Here is a 13,587-nt window from a genome sequence, read left to right as displayed (position 1 = left end):
TATTATATCTTGTGGTTCTGAAAATGCTCGCCATTTTCCAAGTCACATGGATCTTACTGTTTATGGTAGAATGTGATTCTAAACAGATGAACGGACATGTTCCGAATTGGCCACATCCCCCGGGGCACCTGGAACCTACTATAAAGTGGTTATGGCAGCCGGTGATGCTGGAAATGCTTCGGAAAGCATAACCTTTGAAAATAATGAAGTTTGATGCCCATATTGATATGGTTCCGGATATGTTCCTAATTGACCACTTCCCCCAGGGCACCTGGAACGTTCTATAGAGTGGTCTGTGCATCTAATGGTTCTGAATACGCTGCAGGAAACATCATTTTTAAGGTTGGTGTCTGCTTGGATATAGCTCCGGATAATATTTACATGATTGGAAATACAAACATGACAGACCATGCTTTCCGGAACCAGTTTTACGGAAATGGTCATATTTCTGAAGATTTCCAACCAATCTTAATGCGTCCGGTGGCATTCAACTTCCTATTAGTTCTAGTTTCTAGGAAAATTGTAAACATCTATCTAACTTTACACTACACAAAAATACATGCGACAGAAAAAATGACATTTGGACATGACCTCAGAAAATCCGGAACATCTCCGGTGTCCAGTGGCCAATATGCATGGCCAAGGAAGTTCCTAAAACTGGACCAAATTTGCCGTCGATTGCTTCCAGATGCATCCAATTTCATCCATTTTTCATAAAGTTATAAGCATTTGAATTTGGGCAAAATTTTGCCTATCTCAATCATTTTGCCTATCCCCTGTAAGTATTTTTTGCAAAAATTGAAGTGTTAAAGTTCAATTTGTAGTTTTAAACATACTCTAATAATCCCTCCCGTAAATTTAATATAAAAAAGTGTAGTGAAGTAGGTATGTTTTTTATATTCATACCTACATCAATGGAAGATTTCTCCTAATGCTTCCTTAACTCAACAAATAATATTCCCTCATAAACCAAAAGCTCTTTATTTAAAACTTTCGAGTAGACATGTAGTTACGATGAGAGGGATCTCCAATAAATTGGAGCTTGAGCTTGAGCTTGATTGGCCGCCCGTGGATGCACTCCAGTATCGCCAGATCAGCTGCACTTACACAAGGAACCAACCGAATGACTGCTTGGGACTAACAGGCATCCTCAGTGTATAAGTGCTGGTGATCTTCTATTTTTAGGCAACAATGGCACCTGCCACGTCAGAATGCAGACCAATGAGGGGAAGGGGGAGGAATTGATGATGCATTGAACTGGCTCCCACGTAGACCGTATATTCCACTGCATCCACGCCAGTTCATGCGGGAGTGTATGAATGGGGGAAAGGCATGGCAGAGAGGTTTGCTTTTGTGGTTAGCAGACTGCCTATGTATCAGGCGTAAGAAAGGCGTGCGCGTGGAAGTCGGAAGCGTTAGGGAAACGGTTTCTTGTCCGTCTCTGGTTCTAGCGTTTGCTATGAACGAATAGTTTGAGTGTGATATATTTAGAATGGAAGATAGAAGCAAGTGAGAGATATACAACTACAAAGTACGAGGAAAGGGACGGGCCTGGGATTGAACCCATGACCTTCTGCATATGAAGCAAAAGCGGTAGCCATCAGACCACCAACCCCGTCATTATGAGAGGGATCTCCAATAAATTGGTCAGATGAAGTTAAGTATCTAGGACTCAAGCTAGATAAGAATTTAACTTTCAAAAAACACATTGAGGGCATTAAAGCCAAATGTAACAAATATGTAAAATGTCTCTATCCACTTATTAATAGAAAATCAAAACTTTGTCTTAAGAACAAGAGTTTGATATTCAAACAAATTTTCAGGCCAGCCTTGTTGTATGCTGTACCAATATGGACTAGCTGTTGTAATACCAGGAAGAAAGCTCTGCAGAGAATTCAAAATAAAATTTTGAAAATGATTCTGAAGCTTCCTCCCTGGTATAGTACCAATGAGTTACATAGAATATCCAATGTTGAAACATTGGATTAAATGTCAAATAAAATAATTAATAATTTCAGGCAAAAATTGTTGCAATCTTCTATTGCCACGATTAATGCGTTATATGTTTAGGTTAAGTTAGGTTAAGTATATTCAAAGCGTTTTTTTTTTCTCTTATAAGCAGGTGAAATCAACTCACCTGTAAAAAATCTGAACTACTACGGCAAATGAAATGTAATATGTTGTTAACAAAATGTTAATAAAATCTTAGATTTGTTTTACCAAATTAGGATGATAGTGTTGTGTAATAACACAGAACACCTAGATATAAGAAATAACGAATGTAATGTTTGGAATGATACTAATAAAAAAAAAATTAAAAACAAAAAAAAATCATAATACAGTTAACTCTCCCTTACTTGATATTCCGTATCTCGATATCGAGTAAGAGAACCATAGTAAAAGTTGGTTTTCATGGCTAACTCGATGGTCCTTTAGATCGCAGTTACACTGGTTTTGTGTTCTGTAACTCGATACCTCCCTAACTCGATGGTCCCTTCAATATCAAGTAAGAGAGAATTGACTGTACCATACAAAGTTTACAACAGTAAGTATATGAAAGCGCCTACTGATATTCAAACTTAATGTTTTATAGTAATAAATATAAGGTGACCTACATCTGAATCGTGTCATCATTTCTTCATATTTTGTTTCACATTTCACTGGCTAAAATCTACAACTTTGCTGAAGACAGCACGCCGTGAACTTTAAAATCTTGTGAGTTACAAGTGAATATCGAGTTTTTTAAGTGTATTTTTGAAGTGAATTTTCTCAATTTACAAAAATAACGTTCTCACAGTTTTTTGAGCAAAAGTCGAACCAACTCCATGAGTTATGAGCATCAGAAGGTTTCATAGTTTTTCGCTTAAATTTGCTTATAACTTCAAAATCACAAGAATTATAAACTCACGATGTTCAGCAAACTTAGTTTTATCAAATAAAGGTTAGTGTTGACACAGAACACCTAGGTTCATATAAGAAATTGAATGTAATGTTTGGAATGATACTAATTAAGAAAAAAAAAACTGAACAATGACAAACTTCTTTATACTGTTATAATAAACTAATCATGAGTATTTGTTGAACGAGTTCTGCGTGGTCGCAAATGCTCATTAATTTCATTTACGTTATAGCTATTACGTGAATGGAATTTATCTAAATGGGGTTTTCAGTGTACAGCCTGCCAGTTCAGCACAGGCCATCCAAAAGTCCATCATCCACATCGTTACACGGCTCATAAGAAGGCAAGTGCGCGTGCAGAGAGTGCTTCCAGCTGACAATTATTACCGAAACCGACAGTGATAATTTGCGGATGGGAACATATGCACGAGAACGTCCATACGTTCCTGTGACAAATTATGCACTTTTGGATATCATCACGAATGGTTCCCGTTTGAACCGCCATGGGATTACATCGGGTATTTGTTGATTTGCATTAATGAGCCTTGGGAAATTTCCCTGCTTCTTGATTGATGGAATACTAAATCATGCTTTCCCAAATGAGCTTAATCCAACGCACCTGACCTAGGTTCAATCTTGTTTATCCCTTTTCAGAGATGGCCCTCGTTCGTTGTTTTTCAACCCACCGCCGCCGCAGGACAGCAATTCCAAACCAGCAACGGAGAGATTGCATCCGATAACCGTGGAACCGTCCACATCTGCCGCGTCGTCCAACTCGTCTACCTTGGACAGTGGAAGAATGTTGAAACGGCCGCTCTTCGGTTCGAACAACAATACGTCCACACTGTCCGGAATCGGAAGCAGCAAACCTGTCGCGTCTTCTCTGGGAGGTTCTTCGCTGTACTCTTCGCAACCGCCACGAATTATCGGCAGCACCAGTGCCAACTTTGGTCCATCGGGGGCCACGCCGAACAAGTTGTTTAACGAACCGGATATCACAGCAAACAGTTTAAAGATCACTTTCCGGCCTTCTCCGACTAGCAGTACCGCTACGACTACGCCGACTTCTACGGCGCCTGGAAGTGGCACTCATCACCCGGTGGAACCGCAAATGCCTACGAATAGAAACGGTGGAAATAGTGCACTGGCCGGTAGGGCCTTTCCCAATAGTAGTGCGGGCAGCAACGTTGTACATAGTAATACTAGTGCCGGTAACAATGTGCACCATAGTGGAAATGTTGTAAATAGTTATGGGGGTGATGGAAGTGCGGGGACAAGAACTGCTGACCAGGCGCCTCCTCAGCATAGTAGTGCGGTGATGGCGGGCAGTGGACCGACTGGTGTGCAATTGACCCTGTATGGATGGCGCAAGAAATGCCTTTACTCAGTGATACTCATTCTGATGATTATGATCATCATCAACCTGGCGCTGACACTGTGGATACTGAAGGTGATGGAATTCTCATCGGTAAGTTGATGATGGGCTTGCTAATTTCTCATGTTGTATTTATTACTAGAATTGGATTGAATGGCACTTATCAATCACTGAGAACGTATTTTAATTGAATTGGTTAACTTAAGAGCTGTTATGCATCTGACCATCATTAGAATTATCTCACATGTGCTGTGTATAGTACGCGTGGTGTGCCAAATATGTGTGTTCTCTATACACGATGGCCGGTCTTGGCCTTTGGACTAATTTTAATTTAGAGCTGATAGAAATATCTATCAACATTAAGCAATCATCGAAACGAAAATTCCAATTTAACGACCTCGACACTTATTTCACGAAATTTAATTTGGAAATGCGTAACAACGAAAAAACAAGTTAAACAAGTTAACGGAACGAAACACTTTCCTCTATATTGTATGTTGGGCAAAATGATTGGTTACTGGTCGAGTCAAGACTTTTAGGTACTTGATTAATTAAATCATTCAGGAGTAGAATATGTGTGTAATGAATTATCGGGGGCTTTATTGACTACAAAGCAAAGCCAATAAATCTTGGTTCGATTGACGTACGGTCCAGGTTTTTTTTATTTGTGATGGAAATCATATTGACTAATCTAAGCATAGAGGGTAATCGTACCTGTCTCATGTTATACCAATGCAAAATGACAACTACTGCAATAAAGTGTTCACAGGGAACTGAGCTGAATCTCATACAATATCTCGGGAAATACTCCGAGCCCTTATAAGGTAATCTTTCAGGCATGGTTGAAGAAGCTTTTTGAAGGTTCCTCCAGAAAAAAACCAACAGAAAAGAATCTAGAGGACATTTTTCTTACATTTCGTCTTTAAGTTAGTCCAGATACTTTTCCTGGAGTTATGCTGAACATTACCCCAGAATTTCTATTTTTTCCGGAGGTATTGTTGTAGAAACAAAGAGCATAACCTCAATTTACGAACTAGATCGGGGGTTTGTAAATTGAATCAGTGCGAGGAAGCTTAGTTTGTAAAACAAGGTTTTGCCTTTTGGAGTCTACTTTTAAGGAATTTTATTTTATTATTTAGAGACATTATGCGCTTTTCGTATCCTTGACATATTATTGATTTATTTGGTTCTAAATCAGGATAGAATGTTTTCAAAGTTAAGGTTTTCCAAGAACTCTTTGGAGCTTGGGCATATGATTCTACATGAGTTAATGGAGATTAATAAATCATTTCTATAAAGAAGAATTTATAATAATACTGGACTCTAGAAGATTGTTATATTTTGAAGAATTGTTTGTATTATCAGATCCAAGTTATGGCAACCAAGTGAGTACGACATGTGTTCTAGTTCATCCAAAAACTTCCTGGAATATAAACCTGCAATGTACTGGTGTATTTAGCGATCCTTTGATGTTTTTTTATACGGCAAAAGCCCTTATCTATCGTAGCAGTGAAATGAGTATTGTTATAATTTGAACCGATATCCTAGATTCTTCAAAGATTTCATCGAATACAGGCCTTAGGATCGACAAGCGTGATCAATGGTCTATCGTGTAATAATATGACACAGTCTCTTAAGAATTCATTAAACTCTTTGGAATATTTTATTGGTTTTAGGCCCTCCAAGGACTTCATTGAATATGGGCCTTGGTTTCTACGACCGTAATAAGTGATTTTAGGTTGGTTTTCAAATACTCCAAAGCCCCCTAACCATTCATGTCAGTAAATGGTGTACTGTAATAATTTGTGCGGATGTCCTTATCGAATATATGCCTCAGGATCTACAAGTGTAACCATTTATCAATAGATAGTTCTTTAATATTGCGGCCCCTAACTATTCATATCAGTAAACAAAGTATTGTATTGAGTTGTGTCGATGTTCTTGCACTTCCAAGGGCTCCATGGAATATAGGCCTGAGTATCTACAAACGTAAGCAGTTGTATATTGATGATATTTAGTTGTGGCATAAAATCTTAACTTTTTATATAAGTAAATGGACCAATATACTGATTTTCTTGGTTTTTCAAGGAATTGATGTAATACAGGCCTTAGGACTTACAAGTGTAACCAGTGCTCTAACAATAGTTTTAAGTTATTGCATATAACCTTAATCCTTCGTATAAGTTTACGAACTACGACAAAAGGTTGAAAAACAAAAGATCGAAAAGACAGAAGGTTGAAAGGCAAAAGGTCGAAAGGACAAAATGTCGAAGAACAAAAGGTCCAATATATTTTTTCAAAGAAGGAAAAATTTCCCATCAAGCATAACATTTTTGACCTTTTGTCCTTTCGACCTTTTGTCCATTAACCCCAAAAATATGCGTATGATTCAATACTATACAACGTTTACTTAGATGATGATTTAAGATTTTATGCCATAGATAAATACTATCAATATATAACCGCTTACGCTCGTAGATCTTAAGGCTTATATTCCGTGGAATCTCTGGAGGACCAAGAAGTTAACTTACTCAGTTAAAAATAATGAAAAATTACACGTCATGTAAACTTCATTTCTGCGATGTAAACATGACGTCATGTAAATTTAAGTCTGAAATAATGTAAAAATGTGTTATATGTCATGTAATCACACAGGATCCTGCTGGATTACAAAACATATGATTGAAGTTGACATGACATATCATGTAAATGACCGTGATATTCCACGTTCCAATTATGTACATTATATGGCTCAGAAATTCACACGTTTCGTTCGAACTGTGTAGGTTTATTTACTTATTATATGCATCTAGTAGTAGATCTTCATAGTTCACAGCAGATTCTTGGTATTATTCTAGTCTAAAACTTTTAAGAATTCTAGTTCGATTTCTGATGATCTAGTTACTTAGTGCATTTTTGGCGAGGTTATTGGCGTATTCATGAAGATTGGCATGACAGATTTTTCAAAATTCATGTTTTGAGAGATCCTGCCTAAGACTGCACCTGTGAAGAGAAGCCGCATCAGTTTGTATGCATGTCATCCTAGATTTATTTGAATACTTTTCATGATTTATTATGCTTAACCCATGGCACATCATGTTTTGTAATTATAATGATAATGTTTCAAAAGAGTTTTTGGTGGAACCTGTTTCTTGTGTTATGAAGTGACCAGATCTGTGGGTAGCGAGTTAATTCTTTATTTATTGAAATATTTTTTCCTTCACAAAACGGATTTGTCGCAAAATAGGCCCTCCTAGAACCTGTGCGATATGCTCAGCAGTGGCAACATATTTTTACACAGTGCCAACTCCTCATTTATGGAATTTTCACGTAGCTTGGCACGTCAAACGGCTTGTTTTGAGCATTAAACGGGAAAAGGGGGAAATGTACGACTTATATTGAAAGCTAGTTTTCTATTTTTGACTCGAGAAGTTTTTGATAGAAGTTTTAAAAAATACGTTAACGTCTATAATGCCGAAAAATTCAAAAGAAGTTTTTATTAATAACGAAAACTGAAAACATCATGTATATATTTTAAATTATATGAAACAGGAATAATGCCGACACTTGTAGTGACGAACTATTCATAGTTTGTTTGTAAATTACATATGAGTTTTACTGTGCATTTTTGTCTAGAGATGGTAGAAGTTTTAAAAAATACGTCAGCATTCCCAATGTCAAACAATTTAAAAGATATTTTAATAATGTCAGAAAGAGAAAAATATATGTATATTGAAATTGTATAGAACAAGCATAATGCCGACACTTATAGTGACGAACCATACAAAGTTTGTTTTAATATTACATACGCTTTCAAGAAAAAATGTGATATCATAAGCATGAAACGAACTCACCAGTTGGTAATCCATCCTCGAGTGAACACAAATATCTCTTCGTACTCACACAGTGCGAGCAGCAAAACTTCTTGGCGTCCCAAAACAAACCGTCCTGCTTGGGCATTCTCAAACACCTACACAGCAAGACGCGCGAAAACAGGAAAAAAAAAGAGCAAACCTCTCCGACAACGCAAAGTCGAACCGTCCTGCTTGGGCTTCACGAAGCACTACCTGCCCGGCATATCGTACGCAAATCGAGGGAAAAAACGAAATACCAAGCCGATTCGTTGGCTCGGTCTTTGTGAGGCACTGCCCGGCAAATCGAGGAAAAAAAAGACGAAACACTAAACCGACTCGTTGGCTCGGGCTCTTTCAAGGCGCTCACAATTTCAGTGTATATAATTCTTTAGTATTTAAATTTTGAAAGCATTATTTTAAACAGCCGTAATATTAATAATAGTAATAAGAGTAATAAGAGTAGCAATAAGAAAACTAGTAATAATAATAATAATTATAATAATAATGAACAAAGATCATATAACTATTTACAGCGATTATTTACATAAGATAAATGTAACCGTTGTGGGAGGTTACATATCTTGGTTTGCTTCGGCTAGACATATGTCCATTGCAAATCTTACCGGGAAGAGGAGTTGTCTTTGCTGCTGCTCCTGCTCTTGCGTTTCACTTCCACAAAGGGGGTTTCGTTGGTCTCCAAATTCACTGGGGAGCGATGTCTTTTTGATGAACCAGAGTTAACCATTTCTTCATCGGCATCATCAGAGATTTAGAACTCAGTTGTACTGGGATGCGATGTTGAACGTGTTACTACCGTTTTGATAGTGGCTGGTGAACCAGTCCTGCTTGTTCTAAGTAGCGGCTTGATGTTTCCCGGGTGGGTGACGCGTGGTAGATGAAGATCTGCTCTGAATTGCTGCTGTTGCCGTTACGCAGTCCATTGCAAAGGATTTAACATTCCTGCTGTTGCTCTCGACCCCAGAAGTTTCCATTTCTGCTGAAGTGTTCGGCAAGTTTGAAGATGATGAAGGGTCATCTGTGTTTGGCAATGATTGCGGTAGCAGAATGTTTCCTTGCACGACATGTGCCGCGGTAAGGCGACTGTTATTGATATAAACCCAGCTCTCTGCGTGCATCGTTGCAGGTACGACCGATATGCAATGGCCTTGCGCAGTACCCGAGGAGGAAAGAATAATTCGCAATAACTTATGCATACCATATTTTGGTATCATACCATAATTAGGTATTGTTCAGTTGTCAATACCTCATTTTGGTATTATAATAACTTACCTCTTTTTGAACGGATCTGAAGAATATTTGTTCCACGAATGGAGTCTTACGATACATTTTCATGGTTTTGAGTGCCAACTATACATAAACAAAAAAAAACATGGACTTCGTGGCCGTGCGGTTAGTGTCACCAAGCATTTACCCGTTTCGATCCGAGTGTAGGTTCGATTCCCACTTTAGTCCGGAAAACTTTTCGTCAGGAACGTATTTCGACAGTGCCACTGGGCGTTGCTCGCTAGTCCGTTGTCTAGTGTAGTTTAAAGGTTAAGTCGTCCAATGAGAGCATTAACGTGTGTCGGTGATGTTTTTTTAACTGAAAATTTTCTTCGTACAATCAATAAGCTTTTATCATACAATCTTTGAGTCGTTTTCTGTTTCTTATCTCGTGAAGCAAATAAGATGAAGCTTTCAGGGAATGATATAAGAAACCTTAAGTACTCACAACGTTGCTAGGCATCGCGCTGTTTGAGTGTTGGAATATATCAGCATTTGCTGCCTGGCTTGGCCCGCGTTTCGACCTGTGCTGTTTGGGCCGGCCCGCCCGAGAGATGTTTGTTAGGCGAGCTTTGTTTGTAGTTGACAGCCGTACACCCACCCTGATATACCGTTTTGTCTCAAATTCGAAACAGACTCATATTCCGAACAATCGGCTTTTGTATGGCGATTTGGTTGAAATAAGTCATCAAATAACAAGGAAATGGCAGTTTATTGCAATTCAGTTTTAACGTCTTCCAATTTACTTTATACTTCGGGAGTAGTGATGATTCTCTAGTTCGAGATCAGTAGAAGCAGCTCAGATGAATTTATTTGTTAAATTATTCATTTGAAAGCGATTTATTCATGCTGTTCGGAATTTGAATCAAGGTGTTCAGAATATGAGACAGAATGAACAAAGTGTTCGGCATTTGAATCAAAATGTTGCTCCATATTTCTACGTAAAAGCAATACTAAATGAGTTTAAATTAACAATTTTTTCGGAACCTTTGACAGCTAACAGTTAGACTTTGCAGAGAAATTTAAATTATAACAGATCTCTGCTAATTTATGCCCATCAGAGGCGTTTGAAATCACTGTTAGCCTTAAGTGTTCGGAATATGAATCAAAACGGTATACCTATCAGGTTGCTTTGTTAAGATTTCTAATTTTAAAGAGAGTAATTATCTAATGCTCTCCATTTTCCTTCTAGCATGGCAGCAAACCATAGCAGTGATTCAGTTTAGAAGATAGCTAACTGCAACATCATTAGATCCGATTTGTCTTTATTTGATATCACATCCCCTGTGTCGATTACAGTAAATTGCTCGTTCATAGTGAAACCACCTGAATCACACAAGTTTTGCAAGCACACCGGTCGATTCCAAATCCTTGGATATACATGACGCTACGAGCCGGAAATTGAGCTGCAAATAAAGCTTGAAATCCAATTACAGCACACATTCCCACGTGGTTGGCGCTCAGAACCAGTTCGAGTCCAGCCCGAGACTCACTTTATCATCATTTTTGCTTCTTTTTCACACCGAATAGCTACTGGTAGCAATTCCGAAACTATTTCCGCCTCACTATTTTCGAAGCTCTTCTTCCCACTTGAAACGCTACATTACACTGCCAAGTGTTACCCTTATAGCCGCTGCTGCATCATCCATACATTCATTGGTGTAACTATGATTTTTTTCTGGAGGGGGTCTAGGAAGGGCCTTACGTCTTCTAATATTAAAGATGTAAATACTGTAGCAATAATTATACTTCTCGTAGTCTTTCTCAAAACACACCAAGCCGTTCCCATATGGGACGTTAGCCACAAGGAAGGACGTTTCAAGCAATACTGTTTCATATGGTATGCCCTCTTTAACATCTAATCCAATTTCTCTCGCCGTTCCCTTACGGTACCTATCCATCTAGTATTCATTGCTTTCTTCTCTATGCTCCCTCTTACTTCGAGCAAAATAGACCGGTATGCCGAAAAACAAATTCAAGATATATTTATGACGGTCGATACCTTTGTATGTAAAACTTCTCGTGAATCTTCCAATTTTCGTGAATTTTTTAATACTGTTCTTCTTTGTGGTCAATTGTCAAATATTGAAAACATTGCACATTTGCGAGTGGAACGTTTTCTTGTTCTTCCAATTCCCTATGACGAGAGACATCGCAGAAAAATTACCGAATTCTTTCTTTCCGTTTAAAAAATCTACCAAGCATATTCACAATAATGTAAAATCTATGGGGGAAGGCTGGCCCCCTTGTTCCTACGCCAATGTATGCAAGTCGAGTTAGGGGGAGCACTCCAAGCAGAAACCAACTGCAGCAGCAGCAGCAGCTCGATGGCAAAAGTTGCAGTCTGACCAAGAGTGGGAAAGAAATTTTCACCTGATTGCACTTTTCGGATTCGAAGTCACTGCACCAACACGTTTGCTGATCCTTACGCTGTCTTACCTTCTGCTGTTGGTCCAGCACTTCTTCTCGTGCGGACAAGTGGCGTTCAAAGTTAATTTCACTTCGTCTGCCTCGTATGCTTTCTCTAAGGATTCTCCGGCATGTGGTTCGTAGCATTCGTGGAACGTGGCCATGGCACTGTCAGAAAATGAAAAGGCAGCCTCGTAAGCTCCACAAGCCGTCGATTAACGAAAATCTGGAGCGACTTTCCCCGAGTGCCAAAAGCTCATAAGCACACTTCAATCTAAACTATCCGTATGAAATTTAATTTTTAAGTGTTATTAGCTTAATCGTATCTGTCTGCACCGTTGCTGCCCTGCACTTTCACGATTTTTTTTTTGTTTTCAGTTGGCTGTACCTATGAAGATTCCTATAGCGGACTTTGGGGCAAGTGTGCCATAGGGGCAAGTGTGCCACCCCTGCTTTTCATAAAATCTACAATATATATTTTCTATTTGAGCTTAACAATATGTTCCCTTATAGTTCACAATACAATCATCAAAATATGACGAAAATTTCTCTATTTTTCATGTATTTACATCGACTTGTGCAAAGACAACCAAATTGGAGTGGATTTTTATAAGATTTTGTTGCTTCCAAATTGTATGGTGAAAGGTAAATTATTAACAGATTTTTCTAACGTACTGTACATCGTGAAACTATTCAAATGTGTAAGTTATTGTGGCATTTGAACGAAAAAAGTATTTAGTTTTACATACAAAATCCAGTTTCGTTGAAATGAATACTTATTGGGGCAAGTGTGCCACCTACTTGGTAAACAAAAATTGTTGGAGTGTAATTTATAAAAATGTGAACATCACCAACAAAATCGTAATAATAAACCAAAATGAGGCACCAGTAGTAGTTTCTGAAGTATAGTAGGGGAATAACTGGCATTTTTGCCCCCCAAAGTGATTTTTTCCCAAAATATTCAATAATAACAAGTTTTTTGGCTTATCAAGTACCGTTTTACATATCTTCATTAATATTTTACCGTTATTTAGTGTTGATCTAGTTAAATATTATAAATATTCGCGGTAACATAAGAGTAATAAATATATTGTATTGAATTGAGACAAAAATAATCATTTAAGTTATTCGAATCGAGTAATAGGGAGTTACTCATGTTTTGAACCTTGTTATAAAGCATCCCCTTATTACGGTTAAGGTACCGTGGGGTAAGTGGATACAGAAAAATCAATAGTTAACTTCATTGTTATGTACAGCTAACGTGAATAATGTAATTCAAACTTTTTTCTGTGGATAACAAATGAGGGACTAATGTGCTTCAAATCGTTTTTTGTTTCGATTTTTCTAATTGTTATGTATTGAGTATAAGCGACTTGAAAACATGCACCAAATGATCCACTTGCCCCACCATGGTGGGGTAAGTGGATCACCAAACAAAAAAATCTATTCTCAAAACTAGTATGGTATAATTATGTATAGTATGGATGGTATAACTTTTGTTCTTGTTAATAGTGCTAGTAATATTACATTTTGATAGTTTAAAAATTGAAAAATATCTTTATTTTATCAAAATAGTATTTAAAATATTTATACATTAGTTCACACTAATTCGACCAAAGAAAACATTGTAGCTAGAATAATTTGGAGAAATTCATCTATTTATACACATAAGTTATACAGAAGTATTGCAGGATTATTCCAAACGACGTTTTCGAAAAACACTTTTTAAAAACATTTTAAAAACATTAATTACATTTATTTTTGAAT

At 37.6% G+C, this 13,587-nt stretch overlaps 1 protein-coding gene across 2 annotated transcripts in view; it reads left to right on the top strand.

The window, feature by feature from the left end:
• The window catches only part of LOC5566101 (zeta-sarcoglycan), a 323,275-nt gene that overhangs the window by 266,442 nt on the left and 43,246 nt on the right, over positions 1-13,587 (top strand). For both annotated transcript variants that reach the window (XM_021845974.1, XM_021845980.1), the window contains one exon: positions 3,553-4,366. In XM_021845974.1, the coding sequence (XP_021701666.1) occupies positions 3,553-4,366 (814 nt within the window). The remainder of the gene's footprint in view (positions 1-3,552; positions 4,367-13,587) is intronic.

This window comes from Aedes aegypti, chromosome 1 (genome assembly GCF_002204515.2).
Source record: "Aedes aegypti strain LVP_AGWG chromosome 1, AaegL5.0 Primary Assembly, whole genome shotgun sequence".
Classification (NCBI taxonomy): Eukaryota; Metazoa; Arthropoda; class Insecta; order Diptera; family Culicidae; genus Aedes; species Aedes aegypti.
Note: the sequence above shows the minus strand (reverse complement) of the source record. Positions and strands in the feature narration are given on the sequence as shown.